Source organism: Diceros bicornis, chromosome 41 (genome assembly GCF_020826845.1).
Source record: "Diceros bicornis minor isolate mBicDic1 chromosome 41, mDicBic1.mat.cur, whole genome shotgun sequence".
Classification (NCBI taxonomy): domain Eukaryota; kingdom Metazoa; phylum Chordata; class Mammalia; order Perissodactyla; family Rhinocerotidae; genus Diceros; species Diceros bicornis.
Window position 1 is genome coordinate 4,961,513 of NC_080780.1, and position 21,285 is coordinate 4,982,797.

The following is a 21,285-nucleotide window of genomic DNA, read 5'->3' on the forward strand; positions in this document are numbered from 1 at the left end:
AGGCTGGAGATCTGGGAAATTAGGGACCTCCACAGAAATGCAAAGATTTTTATCTGGAAGATGAGGAAATAATGGCCTTCAATATGCTCTTTTCGAGGAGCTGGAAGGTGAAGGAGAAAAATCGTTAGAAGTGATCTGTCACCTGCGCCCACTACCAGCTCCAGTGTGACCAGAGCCCCTAACATGTATAGCAGTCTTGGCATGTCCTGTATGTGGTCAACTCTCCAGTGGAAGCCTTCCAGGTCACTGTCTTTGTCCTTAAGAGGACAAGAATAATGCGGTATTATTCATTCCCTAGAGTTCAAGACACTTAACTGGAATCAAAAAACACATCTTCAGGTCAATGGCTACTTTCATTGTCATGTAGAATTGTCCTTTCTAGGAAAGTGATATCCTTGTTCTCATGATTGCGGCTCATCCTATGTCATGGAATATCTTACTTCAGTCAACAGAAGGCAGGAAGAACCTGACATTTACCAAGCACCTGCCAAATGCCAGATGCCACACTAGCTGCACAGAATCTGGTGTATTAACACATTGTTTTCATGTAATGTCTACTCCTTTGACTTGGCTTAGAATTTAGCTGATTTATTTCCTTTTGAACATGTAACAATTTACTTTTTACAATTTACATGGGTCACACCTAAGTGACTTCAACCTTTTAGGAGATCATTAGTGTTGTCAGAGTTTCCCCCAAACCTGCCTAGCGAGAGAAATCACCCGGGGCGCTGAGGAACAGTGACGTTTCCCTGGGCCTGTCCTTCATTCATGATTCTATTCTGTAGGTCTGGTGGGACTTAGAATCTGCATTTCAGTCAGCACCCAAGGAGATTTATGAAGGTCAGCCAAGAAAGACTGAGAAATGCTGTCCTCAACCCCTTCATCTTTCCTGAAGGATACTCTTGAAGCAAGAGAGAGGAAATGACTGTCCAAGGTCATGTGTCCAGTCAGTGCAGAGCCAGCCTTTGAGTCCTGGTTCAGTTCTGTTCCCAGAGCTGTACACTGCTGCTGGCTGCTCCACTCTGCCATACTTTCCAATCAGTGATGTGCAATGACCACAGCCTTCCCAGAGAAAATGCAAGAGGGTGCCCCAAGAGAGAATAAGAACTTGCAAAGGAGAGCCATGTTTCCAGGAAACCAGGGAGATTCAAAGTTTCCAAATCCCCGAATCTCCGCCCTTTTTTTGCATTCCTTGGTTTATTACCCCCTTATTACTCCCACTGCACGTGGCTCCTCTTTGCTCTGCAGATGTTTGCTGTGGGGTTTAGGGTGGGGAGGATTATTTTCATCTTGGTAGACTGTTTTCCACCTCACCCAATCATTCCCTGCCTAATCTATTCAATGGCTCATTTAACAGATATGTTTGAGGGCCTGCACTGGGTCAAGGTGTGTCCAAGGTGCTGGGAATAAAGCCCTGAACAAGGCAGAGAAGATCTCTCCCCGAATGGAGTTTATGTTCTTATAGGAGGAATCGGAAAACAAACAAGTAAACAAATCAATACTCAAGATACAGTTGACCCGTGACTGGATTTATTGAGACAGTGAAAGAGGATAATGGGATGGAGGGTGATTTCAAATCAAGAGGTTAAAGCAGGACTCTGAGGAAGTGACATTTAAGCTGAGATCTGAAAAGTTAAGAAGGATTTAACCATGTGGATGGTGTTGAGGAAGAACTCTGCAGCCTGAGGCTCCAAAGCGAGAGGGAGCTGGTGTGTGAGAGCCCCCAGGGAGGGCCCTGTTGTCAGGCTGTGGGGAACACTGCAAGGCCGATGGGTAGGGAGGCAGGGAGTTCCTCGAAGGTGGTTATAAGGCAGGGCAAGGGATCTGTCCTTGGTTCTAAGTGTGGGAAGAAGCCATGTTTCACGGAAAGTGTCTAGATTCCTAGACGTTTCTGAAAGGAGATGGGTATGGGTGGCTGTGTTAGTTTGCTTGGGACACTGCAGCAAAATACCACAGACGGGGTGGCTTCAACAACAGAAATTTATTTTCTCAGTTCTAGAGGCTGTAAGTTCGAGATCGAGGTGTCACAGAGTTGGTTTCTCCTGAGGCCTTTCTCTTTAATGTAGACGGCCGTCTTCTCCCTGTGTCCTCACATGGTCTTCACTCTGCAAGTCTGTGTCCTGATCTCCTCATCTTATAAGGACACCAGCCAGATTGGATCAGGGTCCACCCTAATGGCCTCATTTTACCTTAATCACCTCTTGAAAGTTCCTATCTCCAAATATGGTCACATTCTGAGTTCCTGGGGTATCAATATATGAATTTTGGGGGACACGATTCAGCCCCAAACGGTGATTCTCCAAGGCTAACTCCACTGCTACAAAACTTGTGATGTGCAAAATAGGAAATATACTTAAGTAGAAGTTGAAATGAAAACTTCGCGATAAGGAGATAATGATAAATATGCCCATCTGATGTAACAAGTCCCTCTTTGTCTTTTTACTTTCTCAGCTCTTTCACTTGGTTTCCGTCTGCCTGTGCGTCACCGTTATTGTCGCCTTCCAGTTAACGGCTTTTACTTTCCGTGAGAACTTGGCAGCTGCAGCCCTCCTGCTGGCACTTTTTGGGTATGTGATGAGAAACACTGCTGCAGAATTATGGTTTGTTTTCTGAGAGAGAAAACCCCCGGGATGGCTTTGAACCTGCTGTCTGCTTCATGATTTTCTCTCTTTTCAAGCAATTACATTGCTTCTACAAGGGACACTGAGCAAACAAGCCAGAGCAAGATGATGAACGCCCGTGGAGGGGGCGGGTTGACACAGCTGTAATGGAGATGGCATTGGCCCTGTCTCAGACAGGCCCTCAAGCTGTTTGACAAACTTGTGAGGTTGGAAATGGATTCTCTGTTATTCTTGCTTCAACATTAATCTGGAGCTCGAACACATAATCCAGTTAGCTCTAAAATTGCCTTTGAGGAGATTCTCTCATGAAGCCCTATGTCTGGCATATTTTCCCTCTCCTGTGATATTAGTAGTTTGGAAATGTTTTGTCTAACTTATATCACTTGTTCTCAGAGGAAAAATAGCAAAAGCAGAAAAGTCATTTTATAAATTTCTCATTTATACACGCTAATCAGGATCATTGCTAGTGGTCCCCAAATTATACCTACTTGGTATCAGGAATATATAGTTGTGGGTCTTCTTATATGCTGCGCCTCTGTCTATATCCAGGCTAAGTATGTGAGAGATACTTGCTAATAGTGGGGACAATAATTAACATACTAATTTATTATAATTCAAGGTTAATAATTTTTTTAAACAAAGCATTCTGCTTTATTTAAGCCAAGATTACAGGTAAAATGATTTTTACACAGATCACAGTTATATCAGTGACCCAAAACATCAAATTAGGGTACAGAGTTTAACTTAAACAAGTATATGTCATTATTAGAGGACTAGATATACGATAGGGGACAGAGAAAGACAGACAAACAAACCTTTCTGGAAATATTGATATTGCTACTCACTAATTCTGGCCTTGGAAATATTAATCACTCTCTCTAAACCTCAGTTTCTTCCCTGTAGAGCTCCAATTCTGGTGCTGTGAAGATTAAATTAGGTAGTTCATATAAACCTCACAAACAGTGACTGGCAAAAGTTCCCATTTAATTAATTTTAGCCATATTGTTACTATTAGAATTGTTTTAGTGTTTACAGGATATTATGTTTTAAGTTATAAAAAATGCTTATGGCAGACACATGCTCATTTTATTCAATCAGAAATTTATGTTCTTGGACGTAAAGATCTATATTGGTGATTCCTAGTGCTAAAGAAATGGTTTGATTTCAGTTTATTGATCTAGTTGAATGGATAGTGTTGTCATGGTGCCTTGGAGCGTGATTAAATAGACTTTGCTATAAATTATTTTTGAATTTAGGAGAGCAGATTTCATTAAGTTTAAAGTAAGGTAAAATTTAGCCAAAATCAAGTGGTTAGAAACCCCTAAGAAACACGTTTTTAGTCTCCATTCACCTTGTTTTGCTTGTGCGCCCCTTTTAAGAGTCTGAATTAAGCTAAGAATTCTCTTCACGTGCATAAATACAGGATTTTTCAAGGAATTTCTGGAGATTCACAGATTTCTTGAAGTACGTTCATAGGCCAATAGGGGTGATGCAACTCAAGTGAAGAATTCTTAGGTGAGAGGGACTGAGAGGACCTGAAAAGATAACACAGACAGTGTTGGGGATCAGGCTAATTCTAGTGAAGAAGAGCCAAAGGGAGGCTGGCTAGAATCACAGGGTGACATCAGAGGGCCTAAGGATTAGTCCAGATTTAAACGGTAGTTCCTCCTTCATTGGATCCCAACCATGCACACAACTCTGGGACGGAGATCCTATAAAAGGAGGAGTGAGGCTCTGTGGGGTGCCACCGACTCCTAACCACCCCAGTGGACAAGAGGTCAGCTCACCCCTCTTGTCCCCACAAAGACCTGGAGGTGTAGGGGTCCAAGGACAATCTCAGGAGGGCCGAGTCCCGGAATGAGCTGAAACCTAAGAACATGGCCAGGCATTAACCTGGCTGTTTAACGGTTTGGAATCTGAAGATTTTAGGGCTTGGGTAAATGAATAGAGTCTCATAAGAGATAACAGAAAAGAATACCCAGTAAGAATTTTTTTTTCTCGAGATCTCTCTCTAGCAAGGAAATTTGATATTTAAGCTGGAAAAGGGGGAGAATTAGCATCAAAAAGAGGAAAATAACGCCTAAAAATGTCAGAAAGAAAAGAGAACCTAACATATAAAAAATCAAAACCTTAGTAACGTATTTAGTGCTAAAGGATTGTGAAGATGAGGTGACAAATCTTGTTCTGAGTCTTAGAAAATTCATGCAATGTGGAGGAGGGGCCAATTTTCAAAGGAAGGAAAACCCCATAAATTCTAGAATAATTGTGAACAGTATGCCAATATCCAGCAAATCCTAAAATAATGAAAATGATATTATTATTATATTTTAATAAAAGAGTAAAGACTGGTAAAAGCCACCATATGTTCCACTAAAAAATAATAATTATACTCTATAAGGCAATTTAATTTTTTTTTTTTAAAAATTAAAAAAAACAGGAAGACTGGAGCTGCCAATATGTTGATTTGAACCAAGTATTTGAAAGGTAACTAATGAACGTGTAGTAAAAAAAAGTGATGGATGCATAGCTGGTGAAAACCACACTCAAAGACTGTTTGTTAATGTAGCAATAGAGACTCTCCGGGGGCATCAATTCAGTCTATGTCTTTGTCTCTGATTCTTTTTTGCTTAAACAATGCTTTGATTTACTTGTCAAATATTTAAATGACATAATCCCATATGGAAACCTTATGCAATGAGTAATGAAGTACAGATTCTGAACAATCTCAAATAGAGCAGAGATTATAGTGACGTGTTAATTAGTCCCTCAAGTACAGATCAGGGTGTCTCTGCTGCCTAGCTGGACAGTGAAACTACCACATTCCCAGGTTCCATTCCTGGGTATGGACATGCTGGTCAAAGGAGGTGATGATCTTGCTGTGCCTTGTGCCAGGCCCACCACCTCAGATGCCGTGTGAGGTGCTGCTACCCAAACGCCCCTGACCCCCACATTCAGAATGTAACAGAGAGTTGGCTGGATACCATGTCGCACGAGGGACCAAGAAAGACCTGGCCTTCCGTAGCAGAGGCTTAGGAGGACCAAGATGGTTATCTTTCGCTGTTTGTAGGGCTGTCACATGGAAAAGAAAAGCAGCTTGTCATGTGTTGTTCCAGAATATAGAGTTTGGATCAGTAGTTTTTCTGTGTGTGTGTGTGTGAGGAAGATCGGCCCTGAGCTAACCTCTGCCAATACTCCTCTTTTTTTGCTGAGGAAGACTGGCCCTGGGCTAACATCCATGACCATCCTCCTCTGCTTTATATGGGACGCCGTCACAGCATGGCTCAACAAGCAGTGCGTCGGTGCGCGCCCGGGATCGAACAGGCGAACCGCAGGCTGCCGCAGTGGAGTGCACGCACGTAACCGCTTGCGCCACTGGGCTGGCCCATGGATCAGTAATTTTAAGAGATTTTTTATTCACTCTAAGAAGGAATTTTACAGCAATTACAGCTACCCAAAATTTGACTGACAAATTGCTACTAATGCTTATATTTCAGTTATAAAAAATACTTTGAATACTATTGTTTCATCAGCTTGTCAAAGCAGCCACATGAGGGAGAGTAGCACCTAATTTATGCCCAGAAGAGACAGTAAAGGTGAGAGAGGGTGTGTGGTGTATGTCAGCCTGCAGGGCTGATTCCTCTCTGAAGTACTTTTTTTCAGACAGGGGTGTTGACTGTTTAAAGCACCAAAAGTCATAACCTACCTATTTGGTAATTAATTTAATTTAATTATTTAATGAAAATTTAATTATTTGGTACAGAAACTATTTAAGAACAATTGCTTTAAAGTTCTCACCTCCGTCTTGTGCGCTCTAAAATAATTTTCTTCATGCTCAAATTATGAGACAGATTGTTGTTGAGAGAATTTTTGGAAGCACCCTATGATTTTATGTATAATATTACATATACATTATATTTTCTGAAATATGAGCATGTATCCTTTGACCCAGGGACACATTCTGATATCATAGATTTCATATGGGAAAGGAACTATACTAAAATGATAGCTGTCTCAAGGGCCTAGCATCTCTCACATCATTTTGAAGTCTCATATTTTCAGAGTTAGTTAACGTATTAAGAAAACTCCGGGCATTTATAAGGCACTGAGGTATTTCATGTGAAACCACTAAATCCCTCTAAGAAAATGGGGTCAAGTTTACCTTGAGTGGGCAGAGAGCCTGTGGGGATATACAGGGGACTTAAGAGAAAGGTTGTCATTTAAAGTAAGTGACTTCTTTGCTGATATTCAGAACCATAATTGAAGTACCAGTTTCCTTTAGTGAGGTACAGTGGTATCGGGACAGAGAGAAGCTGAGGAAAGTTGGCTGTGAATGAGACCTGGCTTGAGGATATGGAGAAAGAAAGAAGGAAGATGGATCTTTTCATTTTAGGAACATTGCGGGTGTTTTCTTAGATCTTGGTGTCATCTGAAACTTGTGGGGGCTGCTTCTAGGGTGACACCCGTTACCACCCAGCTTTGGGGCCACAGAGAAATGCATCCCATTTTCAGCTGCTTCTCCCTCTCAGCTGTGGAGCCTCACTCAAGGTAGCTGAACCTTGTTCCTCCCTTTGCCCTATCTGTAAAATGGGATCACAGCACGTGCCTTCCCTGTTGTTGGAGTGAGATGAGGATTCCAGAACACCGTGAAAGTACACACAGTGCCCACATGGAGTGTAAAGGATGCTTCTTTTTCATCTTCATGCCTTCTTCTTATGTAGAGCTCTACAGCTTTCCGTTCTTGCCAGCTTTTAACCCTCAGTCTAACAATTAGGTATTATTCCTGCTTTACTGATGAGAATCAGAGCAAAGGAGTGAGCTCAGGCATGCCCTTTGGGGGATGGGATGGTGGGGACATCAGCTGACCTTCTCCAGATCACAGAGCTTCAAGTCCAGGCTCACACGGGACCCAGGTTTGACCTCCCTGTGCTCTTCTCATCATATTGTGGTATCCTCCATAGCCCCAGAAAATGTGCTTTGTCTTTGGAAAATACTGTGGGATTTCTTAAGTAAAGTGTTTCTGTCCACTAAGTGAGGAAAAACGAACAGCCCAATATAACATCGTATAATTCAGTCTCTATACAAATAAATGTTACAGGAAAATAAACATGATTTTTCACTTTACTTTTCAGATATGCGACTCTCCCATGGATGTATCTGATGTCCAGAATCTTTTCCAGCTCAGACGTAGCTTTCATCTCCTATGTCTCGGTGAACTTCATCTTTGGCCTCTGCACCATGCTGATGACCATCATGCCCCGTTTACTGGCCATCGTCTCCAAAGCTCAGGTTAGTGGGCTTCGGCACGGCCTCTCCAAGGGCACTAGTCAGAAGAGGAGGTTGACTAGGCCTATTTGCTTGCTTTGCCAGCTGGAATTAAATGGAAATGTGCAAGTATTCACCATCTTTAATCTCCAGAAAGACAAATTGACTCTAATTAACTAAACCATCTGTGCCTTAAAAGAGCTATGCCCAGGTTGGCAACAACTGACAAAAGCTGTGCAGGTTCCGCTACTCTAGTTGTGAAGGCAGACCTACGAACATGTTCACTGCTGCATCCCTGTTTGTTGATGAATTACTGATTGATGGTTGGAAGAGTGAATACGTGCCTGTGTCCTGTTGAAGTGTCACACGAGTAGGGGTCAAACATTCCTCTCTTTGGGGTCAGATGCTACAGGGTCGTAGCTCTTCGGGGTCACATACTACAGGGTAGGATTGGCTATAGTGGCTAACTACACTCTCAGACCACAGCAGATCTAGATTATTGGGGTGATTCTCTTCCTGGGGTCCCTGGAACATATTTAGTTTTGCTACTTTCAAAGTGTTGGAGCAAAAGGCTGCCCTGAGAATGGATCTGTGGTTAAGGAACATTTCTCTTGGTGAAGGAAATGCCTCTCTCAAAGAACCCTCTCTCCAACAGGCCATTTGCATCAGCAAGTCACGTTTTGAGTGTCATGCCCAGCAGGCAACTAGGTCAAGCTGCATGGAGTTCTGCTGACACATCCCTCTTGTCCCCATCCTGCTCCTCCCTCTGAGGCCTGGCCCCCGGTCTCTGCAGCTTTACCTCATCTTTCAGCCTTCAGCCTTCCCTGTGCCATCCATGGGAAGGGACTTAGAGTTTGCACTCTTCTCTGACACCTTATTTCAATCCATTTCTTTCTTGCTTTTTTTCCTCAGCTCTGTCCACACCGTTCTCCCCTGACTCCCTGCTGTCTGCATGGACTCCCGATTCCTCAGTAGTCCTGGGTGTTTGATTGACACATAGACTGAGAAAATAGCCTGGAAAAGGCCTGGCCCTCCCAGTTCTGGAGGATGTGCTGCTGGTCGTGTCTCAAATGAGTCAGAGACAGATGCCTGTTTAATTGGGACAGGCTCATGTTCTCATGACCAGACTTGAAGAGACTTAGTAGACTCTCCAGTGATGGCTCAGAACATTTTTTATTGTTATGCCTCATGTTGTTATGCCTCCTATTTGTATAGAAGTAGTGAAGTATGTGAATATTTATTATGCATTCAATGAAGGAACAATCTATTTTGGTGACTTTTACAGATCTGTTAGTGACACTGATCTGTATTAATGTGTCTAGCCTTTTTGCAGAACAATTAGTTGGCTTAAGCTTAAGGAGAATGCTGAAGTTAGCAGAAGCGGTGTACAGTTTCCCTCCTCCTCCATCAGGTCTCATATGACATGGGCCCTGAGGGATGTCAGTCATGATGAACTAAGGTGAGAAGGAAAACAGACTCAAGGTAGATAAGCCCTATGATGAGAAACTCAAAGCAGAGGTCTGCTCTAGGGGACAGGATCACAGAAAGAAAAGGAAAAAGAGGACGGATCATCCAGACTCAAAGAGGAAACTAGCCAGGAACCTTCGCATCCCTGAGATTGAAACACTGAGATTGGTTGTTCCCTCCAGTTATAAATAGCATTACTTCCTTGGAGAGAAATCAACAGGCAATAGGTTGTTTGCAAAAAAATGAGTCAAACTCAATTGTTAAATAATGAGAGACATTTTATTTCTTTTGCTAAGGTCTTTCTTTTCCTTAGGTCTTTATTTTGATATTTGCTTAAAAATCTCAATATTATAAATGAGTGATTTCAAATATTCATTTGTAAGTTATGGAGCAATATGTTCTTATAGAATCAATGAAAGAAACCAAGAAAGGTAACTAAACTCTCAGATCAGTCTTTTTTTTTTTTTTTTTTGTGAGGAAGATCAGCCCTGAGCTAACATCCGTGCTAATCCTCCTCTTTTTGCTGAGGAAGACCGGCTCTGAGCTAACATCTATTGCCAATCCTCCTCCTTTTTTATTTCCCCAAAGCCCCAGCAGATAGTTGTATGTCATAGTTGCACATCCTTCTAGTTGCTGCACGTGGGACGCGGCCTCAGCGTGGCTGGGCAAGCGGTGCGTCGGTGCATGCCCGGGGTCCGAACTCAGGCCGCCAGCAGCGGAGCACGCACACCCAATCGCTAAGCCACCGGGCCGGCCCTCAGATCAGTCTTAAAAGCCAGTATAACCAGTATTAACCATTGTGTATACAAACTATAATGCTAGTAAGAGCAGTTTATTTTTTGCCAAGTCACAATTTATAAGCTGATTTCTATAGAAAGTACATTTTGGGTTTTAACTCAACATGTGGCACATCTCTCTCTCCCATTGGTGAGGATTTGTCCGTGTTAGAATAGAGACAATTGTGAATTCCTTAAAGTCAGACCTAAAGTCATCATCATTAGTATGTCATTTCCTTAATTATCAGTTCCTGAGTTAAAAGTCTGTTTCTATCTTATATCAAGTAACAGAAAATCCTTTCATGTGGTACATTGTTTGATCTAGGGACATAGTTTTGTGAAAAATGGGATTAATAAGCCTCTTTAGGACTGGTTGACATCTATAAAGAGTGATAGTCAAGATAAGAACTAAGGGAAAATTAAATGAAGCTTTCATGTTTTTCCTGTGTCTAAATGTGAAAGACAGTAAGGCACAATATAACAATAAATGCCCCTAAAAGTCTTTACTGAATTTTCTATTGCTCCCAAATCACATTATTTAAGATTGCACTTATACTAGTCATCTTATAAGTTTGCATTATAAGGGAAAACAAGGCATTATTTACTATGAGATGTATAGTTGACAATTTTGTAAGTTCTTTAATTTCATGATATGATACATACATTGTTGTGTATTATAATGTACACATTATGATGATTTTGCTCCCTCATAAAATATTGTTTAGATCAATTATTGAGTTTGAACATAAGGAGAGAAAGACTGTAAAATGTGAGTGTAATTCTCGATTATATTTCCCTAGCTTTGCTTGGTAGTTACAGTGGTCTTTCTGGGTTAAACACTGTAAAGTATCTACGCTGAGTCTAAAGGACAGCTAAAGTGACCCACGTTTCAGTGAGTTTTCTCTAGAACCTGCGTTTTTTGGTGGAAAGACCTTATTCTTTGGACGAGAAAGACTGGGATCAAGTCCTGGCCCTACCACCATGTGCCTTGGACACATTAATCAGCCTCTTGAGACTGTTTCCTCATTAGAACTGAGTTTACTTCTCAGTACCTTGTACATTTATTGAGAGAACGAAATTAGGTAAAAGTTCAATAAAACTGGAGGCATACAGTACTTTACAGAATGCATTTAGTGGACAGTGATTAACATTGTAATAATTTTATCTCATTATAAAATAAAACTAATATTCATAAAATACCAGATGCTAAAGACAATTAAATTTATAGATGCTGAATTTTTATTTATATTCAATTTAAAAATTTTATTAAATATACAGCCTTTTTTGTTGTTTTTTCTGCAATTACATACTGTTTAATCTCTTTCTGTCTCCTTCCTTATTCATTCTGTCCTTGTAATACCACTTTATTCTAATATGTTTGATAATGACAAATACATATATTTAACATTTACTGAATGCTAAGTATGAACTAGGCATTTTACATGTTATTTACATGCTCACAGTCACAGCTTTTAGGATTATCCACTCATTTAACCACTGATGTCACCTTGTGACTATTAATGTCACCCATATGTCTTAGTCAGCCTGGGCTGCTATAACAAAATACCATAGACTGGGTGCCCTAAACAGTAGACATTTATTTCTCACAGTTCTGGAGGCTGGAAGTCCAAGATCAAGGTGCTTGTAGATTCAGTTCTTGATGAGGCCTCTCCTCCTGGCTTGCAGATGGCTGCCTTCTTGATGTGTCCTCACTTGGCAGAGAGGAAAGTCTGATGTTTTTCCTGTTCATATAAGGGCACTAATCCTATTGTGGGGGTCCACTCTCAAGATCTCATCTAAACCTAATTACCTCCCAAAGTCCCCACCTCCAAACACTATCACACTGGGGGTTGGGGCTTCAATATGTGAATTTGGGGGAGATGTAAACATTCAGTCCATAACATTCCACCTCTAGCCCCCCAAAATCCATGTCCTTCTCATGTGAAAAATACGTTCATTCTATCTCAACAGCCCCTGAAGTCTTAAGTTGCTCTAGTATCAACTTTCAAGTCCAAAGTCTCATCTAAATGTCATTTAAATCAGGCGTAATTCATCCTGAGGCAAATTCCTCTCCACTTGTGAACATGTGAAACCAGATAAGTTCTGTGCTCCCAAAACACAACGGTGGGACAGGCATAGGATAGACATTTCCATTCCCAAAGGGAGAAATTGGAGGGAACAAAGGGGTGAGGGGTCCGAAGCAAGTCCAAAACCTAGCAAGGCATAACCATTCGATCTTAAGGCTGAGAATGAGCCTCTTTGATTTGATGGCTGTCTGAGCGTGTCACTGAGTGACTGGCTAGGGAGGACCTGGGACACAAGGAGAAATGGAAGTCGTGCAGAGCTTTTAATTTGATTTCTTTTCTCTCTCTTTCACTGCGCAGAATTTACAGAACATCTATGATGTCCTCAAGTGGGTCTTTACTATTTTTCCTCAATTCTGCCTGGGTCAAGGACTGATAGAACTCTGTTATAATCAGATCAAATATGACCTGACCCACAACTTCGGCGTTGATTCCTACGTGAGTCCCTTTGAGATGAACTTCCTGGGCTGGATCTTTGTGCAATTGGCCTTACAAGGCACAGTTCTTCTCCTCTGGAGGATTCTGCTGCACTGGGATTTCCTGCAGCGGTTAAGGTAGGTCCTGCAGGCTCATCCTTGAATGGCATCAACTTATGAATAAAGAGGGAGAGAAAACTCCATCCTGGAGGTTACAAGATAAGAAATGTGCCTGATCAGTTTTATACATGGTTATAACAAGTTAAGATTTATTTTTCTTTTCTTCTTTCTTTTTTTGATTGATATGAGTCACCACACCAGGAAGGAGAATGTCAAAAGATAAGCTGTCAGCCTGTGAGATAATCATTTCAATTATTTAATTGTCTCACTGAATTTTCCCCTTTGAAATTGCTCAATTTCCCTCTTACTCTGATTGTAGCACCTAAGGTGAATTTGGTTGATACCATAACATAATTTATTTTTATGGCTAAATGGTGTTCACTCCTAGAAGCAGGAATATATGGAAATTCAGTGCTGATTACCACTTGCCCTTTGCCAGATCTCATTGCTATTAATGCTGTGTTCTTATCCTTGTTAGGCAAGGATGAAAGTCAGTAGCACAAGGGATCTGTGTATACATGTAGATATATAGTGGTCTAGAAGGTGTATGTGTGTGCATGTGTGTAGGCGTGCCCACAAGCACACACACATATCCCTACTATTCTAAATAGGATTTAAGGTGGCTTTGCAAGGATATCTAAAATATTTTCAGATGACATATTTGAAATAGATAAGGAAAACGTGCTTTCCTGTGTAGGGTCCAAAATGGTGTGTCTCTCTCTCCATGACCCATGTGGCCTGAATCTGTTGACTTGCTCTTTCCAAGTGAGGGATCCTTTATGGAGGAATGACTAATCAGGACCATGTCACTGGAGAACCTACTAAAAATTATGAAGACACACTATTGATATTTTATGTTGATCCTCCTCTAGAATTTTTTCCTTTCAGTCCTTTCATGACATCTTTCCTTGGCATATGGCGCTGAGTCCAACTCCCACAGAGGCACTTGTGTTCATGAGTGGGTGCCTAATTAGTTGTTAAACAAGGGAGACATAGAGGAGGGACAGCTTATGCCACGTGATGCTGACGTCACTCCTCTGTAACCCCTTTAAATCTGCTCAAGTACAGAACCATTTTAAATACAAATCTCAAGGCTCTTTTGAATTGGCCACAGTCACTCTGGAAGCTGTAGATTTCCAGTATCTGACTGAGTCTAGAATAGACTTCCGAGTACCTTTCAAACATAATTGGTTCTATGATTGACCCTCACTGGTTTAATCTATTTTAAAACCTATAACATAGAATTCCCTTTGGCAGATTTCAGGGTGCTCTGCTCTATAGCATCAACAGATTTTTCTTTAAAGAGAAGACTTCCTGTATTATCTTTACTTTGTAGAGTGTAAGTATAAGTTAAACTATATTTTAGAATAGTGTCTTTGTTATTCACAGTAAATAGTCAATATTTGTTGTTCTTTGTCAATGTGAAGTTTACAGAGTACAGAAATTTAATTTAATTTAGACACGAAGTGCCTACCACTCCCTTATGGATGACTGTTACAATGACCAAATTAATTTTTTTTTAAATCCAGATCTAACCACGACACTAATCATTGCCTAAAAGATAGAAGTCCAAGGTTCTTAGCTAGGTCCCTTCAAGTAGGGCACCTTGTGCTCAGTGGAGCTCTCTATGATTCTCCCTACACCCCATACATGCCATTTTGCCTCTGATCACCTGCCCAGTCTGGTCCTCTGCCATTACTGACTTCCCCCACTTCTAGCACCCTCCTTCTGTGTTCCCGCTGCCTCCCAGGGTTGGCTTAATGCCTTCTCAGCATTTCCATTATAGCCTGTCTTTCTCTATCGGGGCCATTAGTGTTGGCTTATAGTATTTCTATCTTACTCTCCGCTGCTTGACTTTAAGTTCCTTCACAAAGGAACTATTTTATACTTGTCATAGTTGAATCTTGGATGAGAATAAGAAGAGCCTGCCTTCTGCATCTGGGACACACAGATCCTGCGTTCCCCAAATAAGCAGTCTCCATGACCAGCACCTGATGCTGGGTGTGAGTGCCACGCGAGTGAGCCTCCTTCACTGCTGCCTTCTCTACCCTGCACTGGCGGCTGTCCTGCAGTCCTGCTGCTGGCCTTTGGTTCTGCTAGAACCGTTAGAACCTGAGCCCTGGCCGTATACCAGTCAGGTTGCGTGGGTTTGGGAGAGTTCTTGCCTGTTCTCTCTCTGGTATGGAGCTGGACTTTGCTCTCTGTACCCTAGGTACTGTCTGGCTCAGAACAGTCACATGACCCAAGACAGCATTTCTCTTCTGATACTAGTTATGCTGAATCTCTGGAGAGTTCTGCTACACCTGGTGCCCATCCAGATTCTTCCTTTGTGATATAGATGCCATTTTTTCTGGTTGCCAGTTGGAAGATGGCTAAGTGCCACATTTCTGAGTGCAGCTGGATGAACTGTATGTTGGATTGTTGTGAGGTGGCCAACAGAAGTTACCTCAATCAATTGTCCTCCATCCATAGAATGACTTGAGATTTAAACAAATATACACTCCTGTGCTGAGATCAGAACCTTGAGATCAGAAGCTCTGGGGATGAGACCAATTTATAAAGCTTCGCGGGCGATTCTAACAAGGAAATGCTCAGAACTGCTGATCTGGGTAACTTGGGGATGGATCTTGGAAACCAGAAGGAATAAAGGTGGTACACTTTCCTATTAGAGTGAGAAAATACCTTTGGAAGGCCAGGACAGGCTGAAGAATCAAGGAGCACACTTTCAACTGGGAAAGGGGAAGATAACAGTCAAAAAGAAAAGTGTAAAATTCAATGAATTTTCCCAAATTGAACACGCTTGTGTTACCTTCTCTCAGACTGAGCACTATCAGCATCTCAAAGCCCCCTCACAACCCCACTCCAGTCTGTAACCACGCTATAGTTAACTGCTGTTCTTATGTTTATCTGCATTGATTCTTCTCTCATGCTTTCGAATGTTATATAAATGATATCAGGTAATATTTACTCCTGAGTATCCAGCTATATTTTCTCATCATATAGGTGTGTGACAGATAAGTTATATATTTGTTAAATGGTGATTTTAGGTACAGAAAAAATAATACAGAGAAGGACCTGGGGCCACGGGTGCTGGCAGTAGATATTTTATTTTATTTTTATTACCCTTTTATTTTAAAATAGCTTAAGCCTCACAAGAAATTGCAAAATTAGTACAGAGAGTTCCTATGTACTCTTCACCCAGCTTTTCCAAATGATACTATGATAATGTGACAATATATTACATTGACAAAACCAGGAAACTGATGTTCGTGCAACACTAACTCAGTGATCTGTACCCTTTTAATTATTAAAACGTGGGCATATTACAGTTTACAGGGGAAATTAAAATTTACTTGATAGTTAAAAAACACCAGAATGAAAATCATAGGGAAGATTGACAATTGCGCAGCTCAGATTTAGAGTAAATAAATTAGAGTTGAAAACTAAATTTGTATTCACCTGAAATAATTATTAAATATGCCATGCAAGGCACTGTGCAGAGTACTTGCTGTACAATCCTTTTGTACAATCCAACATATACTGTAATATTTGGGTGCTTTTATATACAATCTACTTTATTAATTGACTCATTTGCTAAAACTGCTTAGACAAGTTGAATCCTTATGATAATTTTGTGATAAATTATTTTTCCCTCTAGCACATAAATCTGACATGATTTTATTATTCATCAAATTGGGAAGTAGCTGTGGTTTGGTGTCTGTCCACTTCACTATCTTTTGGGAACATGTACATTTCCTTCACGTTAGAGGATGAACGTTGACTCTTGCTGGTCATCAGCATTCAGGATGGCAGAGCTTGGGTGCATGGACCAGAGCAGACACTGTGGTCTGAAGACCCTCTTCTGCTTTGACAGGTCTCTGCCCTTTCTCTCTCTAGACTCTTCTAGTTCCATTTCCCAGGTGTGAGTTAACTCTGAGTTTGTCTTCCCAGGGGTCACTCTGCCCTCCAAGGCACAGTCACATCTTGTAAGGACGTAGATGTTGAAAAAGAGCAACTGAGGGTGTTGAAAGGGAGAACGAATGGAGACATTCTTGTGTTATACAACCTCAGTAAAAGTTATCAAAGATTCTTCAAGAGGACCATCGCTGTGCAAGATATTAGTTTGGGCATACGAAGAGGAGAGGTAAAGAAGCTTCTAGTTGTACCCCTTTCTGTTGCAAACCTGTGTAACTCTAATTGTTGATCTGCTTGTGTTATTCTCAGAATATCTGAAATCAGAGCTAAAAGCAGTCTTCAAATTCCAGGAATTTCTGCCAAATTACAAGAAGTAGAACCTGAGTAAGGAGTCTGTTGGCTCTTTCTCTAGTGAGAACTTTGCTGATTGATTGATGAGGTTTATACTGTTTCATTATTTTTAAGATTTCATGTGATTGAGGAGTTTTAATTATTGTTTGGACTTTGGGATGACTTTTTATTGAGTGCAAATATTTTGTGAATCCAATTAATTAAGGAAACCACTTCTAACTCTTACTTGGACTTCAATACTCTTTAAGTGGCCAATTAAGCTCATCTAGTGAGATGCTGCTCTGGAAAGGTAAAAAGCATAGCAATAGCTCAGAATTTTTTTTATGAATATGCCATTAATTCTAGTAGAAATGTTTAATCAGAACTGACAGAAGCCATGTAAATTGTTCCTGATTTGTGCTTAATGCATAAAGGGAAATCAGCTCTGGAAATGATTACCTTTAATTAAGTGTTAAAAATAAGAGAGCACCTTGCATTCATATTGTTCCAAGCTCCTGAGAAATTCCAAGTGGGTTATATCATTATCTGATTGGCATCCATGCTCTGCTGTGAGCAGAGAGCAGGCATTTCAAGTATGAGTATTCTGAGATAAAGAGAAGCCACGAGACCAATCTAAATTGATCCAGGAATATCCTTACACCCTGCACCGTGGTTGTGGTTGAATAGGACATTATGTTAAGGAAGGATTTTCTTGTAGTTGTTGTTTCCTACTCAACTCTAAGACTAGCTGTGCAACCTTCACCATCTTATTGAGCTATTGTTTTTACCCTTGCTTTAAAAATCAGCTTTAGTTTTGCCACTACCTATTCATGGTAGTTATAAGCTACAGGGTATGAGAAAAACTTGGAAAACTTCATCAGAGAGATGCGCCAGGCATATGAAATGATCCAAGATGCCACTTACATTTGGGTTCTATTTGCTAGGCTTTTATGAGCAGCTCAATTTAATTCCCTGGATGTAAAGTGTCATGCAAGAGTCTGTGGAAGAGACGGAGATGGTTAAGATTTGTCCCTGTCCCTCTAGGAATTAATAGCTGGGTAGGAAATGAAAAATCATAAATATATACAGTGTTACATAATGGCATAAGGCAGGGGAAGGTTAAAAGGTACACAGGTAGTATTGCCTTAGAGCTGTGAGTCCAGAGAGAGCAGCTGGGCAGGGAGGGATGGAAAGGTGGGAGGGCAGAGAGTGTGGGAAGAACTCTATTAAAAACATAGGTTTGTATAAACCTAAGCCTAAGCCTTGAAGGGTAGATACAGTTTGGATAGGTTGATGGTGTTGTACCTTGGGATGGCCAGCTCAGGTGTGGCCTAACAGGAGAGACATGTGACAAGATAGGCCTGAAACAAAATGGGCCCATATATCATGGTAGGAGAGATCCAGTTGAGGTGGAAAAAGCATGGATAGTGAAGCAGGCAGTATCCAGAGGTACAAAATGGGGTTCTCTGATAGTTAGGTAGACACGGCAACAGGAAATGCAGAAGCAGCCATTTTTCCAAGATTCCAGGAGCTGAGAAGCCAGCTTACATCAGTGCCTAGCCATCAGAAAACAGGTGTCTTGGAAGGAGATTGGTAAGAACCAGACAGACTCAGCCTCCAAGGTAGAATCTTTAGCTGAGAATATACTGAGATACAAGATAGAGACTAGGTCTAGAAAAAAGCAGGAAGGCCATTTTTCACATGGAATATAAGACAGCGTTGAACCAAAAAATAAATTGTCTTGATGCTGAGTGTCAAAATATAGAACTAGAGGTCATCTTTTTAGCTAATGTCAGGATTAGCCAAGAGTCTGAGTTAGAGAAAGAAAGAGAGAGAGAAAGAGAGAGAGAGAGAGAGAGAGACGGATGATGTGGAGAGTGGAGAATACTTGTAGAAAATACTTTAAACTATACGATGAAATCATGGCGACAATAATGATTATGATGATGTGACTTAAAAAATATACTCATCAAGGGGACATAGTTAGGAGCTTGTTGGGAGGGCTTGTTGGAAATCTCAGCATTATTGGTGGTAGTTGGCATTTACTTCTCATCCTCTTGAGTTTTCTGTACATGAATTTACTTGTCTGAATGAATGCTGAAATTGTTACACTACTCAAATTCCCTGGTAATTTGGAAAATACTTTATCATCTATGTAGTGCTTTATACAATGGTATGATTTTAAAAGTCTACAAATATCACAAACCAATGATATCAACTCAAAGTTGGCTGAAAGCAAGTGCTGTTTCTGATATAATTTTAATTTCATTGTATAACTTGTTTTCTGTTTTTAGTGCTTTGGGCTTCTAGGAGTGAATGGAGCAGGGAAGAGTACCACATTCAAAATGCTGACTGGGGATGTCCCTCCCACCTCAGGACATGCTGTCATCAGGACTCCCACGGGGTAAAATTCAGATTTAATCATTTTTGCTGCCTATAGGGATAATAATCAAGGCCAGAGAACCCCCAGCATCCCCTCAGTCCAGTGGACTAAAAGTCTGGGGATGTCAGTTTCCTCCAAATTGACCTTCCAATTACCACTCCTCAGAAGGGGGAAAAGAGCCTCCAAATGCGAATGAAATGAAATCATTTCTGGCCAAAGGCTAAAGGAGATGTTGGCAAAAAGCAGTCAAAGGCTGACCTCTTTCAGAGGCACCAGATGGGTTTGAGGTCTTCGGCTGTTCCCTGCGGCGTGTTGACTCAGGTGAGAGAAGGTGGCCAGCGGCTGGTTCTCCTTGGTTCGCTGTCTGAGACAGCTTCAAATGCCCTTACCGACATTAACACGAAGGTGGCCAGAAGGAGCAAGATGGTCTCCTTCCTTTCGACACCCAGACCTCCTCTTTCAGGTAGTGTAGCAATTTTCTACCTGTTACTCCACATGCCATTCATGTGCATCCTAGTTTGGATGTTTCCATGTCCCATTTGATACCCTACTCTTCTTATTTTCAATACTGTATTATATGGCCCTGGGCATATGTCTTTTTTTTCCTACTACAGCAAACTCTCTGTAACTTGATAATAGATTTCAGGTGTCTGTTGTTGTGCTTACATAAGGTAAACCACATGCCTTGCTGTACATTCTCTGAAGGTCACTATATAAATAGCTACCAATTTCTCAGTACCATATTTGATCTGATAGTCTGTCTACTGGAGATCATGAATCGTTCCTAAATAGACTGGGAAAATAATTTGCTTGAGATTTTTATATATAGGTTCAAATATAGTGATTGAAAAAAGTTGTTCAAAACTATCATAATCACCCATTAATTAGTTAATTCTTTGCATCAACAAGTATTTATTGTCCATCTATGATGTGCCAGGCATCAGGAGGACAAACATTTTTCACGTAATCCTAAAATCCAGTGTTAATATTTGCATGTCTCCTGCTAGTCTAATATAAACATACATACATATCTGTGTGTATATATCTAATGTTATCTACTATCTGTATGTGTGTGAAGTGTGGGTGATTAAATGTGGTGTTTATGTGAAGAGAAGAATATTTTAAAATCAGACAAGACTATAAGGATCACTGTGTATACTTCATTTACACTTATTCCATGAGCATATCATAATCCTCTTCAATAATAGTTATTAAAAGGTTTAACTTTTTACAAGTGTGGTGGGTGTGAAATCTCATTGTTAGATCAATTTGCGCTTCCTTAATTACTCGTGCACTTTAGCACTTCCTTAATTACTCATGAACTTGAGTGCTTTCCCATATTTATTTGTTACATAGGTTCCCTGTCATGTCCATTGTCCTTTTTTTCTATAAGGTTGTCTGTCTCTTTGTTACTCATTATATAAAAGTTCTTCATACAAACAGCTGGAAACTAATCCTTTGCATGTTTTGTATGTTTTAAGTATTATCTTTCAATAGTACCTTGTACTTTAACTTTGTTTTAAAAGTTTGTGTGTATAGAAGTTCTTGGTTTTGATGAACTCAATTTATCGTTTTTTCTTCCTTTTTGAATCTTAAGAAATTCTTCTCTTTCTGAGGTCATAAAGCTATTCTCCGTATTTTCTTTTCAAAGGGTTATTTGTTACATTGTCTTTAATTTATATGGAGTTTACATTTGAATACATTGTCTAGTAGAAATACAATTTGATTTTTTTTCTAATCTAGAATTCCACTTTGCCTAATGCCATTTTCTCAACAAAGTATCTTTGTCCATAAATTGGAAGCACTTCTTCAATTATATGCCAAGTTCTCAGATATGCTGGGGACTCAGCCTTAATTTCTCTTGCTTCGTGATGCATCCTAGTAAGTTGCACTGCCTGTCTGTCTTCCCAG

General features: G+C 40.6%; 1 protein-coding gene across 1 annotated transcript in view; it reads left to right on the plus strand.

Annotated features, from left to right (window-relative positions):
- Window positions 1–21,285, plus strand: part of ABCA13 (ATP binding cassette subfamily A member 13) — a 448,014-nt gene that overhangs the window by 347,382 nt on the left and 79,347 nt on the right. The window contains exons 52-56 of the mRNA XM_058534839.1: window positions 2,452–2,567; window positions 7,751–7,907; window positions 12,511–12,764; window positions 16,698–16,890; window positions 19,286–19,395. Coding sequence (XP_058390822.1) covers window positions 2,452–2,567; window positions 7,751–7,907; window positions 12,511–12,764; window positions 16,698–16,890; window positions 19,286–19,395 — 830 coding nt within the window. The remainder of the gene's footprint in view (window positions 1–2,451; window positions 2,568–7,750; window positions 7,908–12,510; window positions 12,765–16,697; window positions 16,891–19,285; window positions 19,396–21,285) is intronic.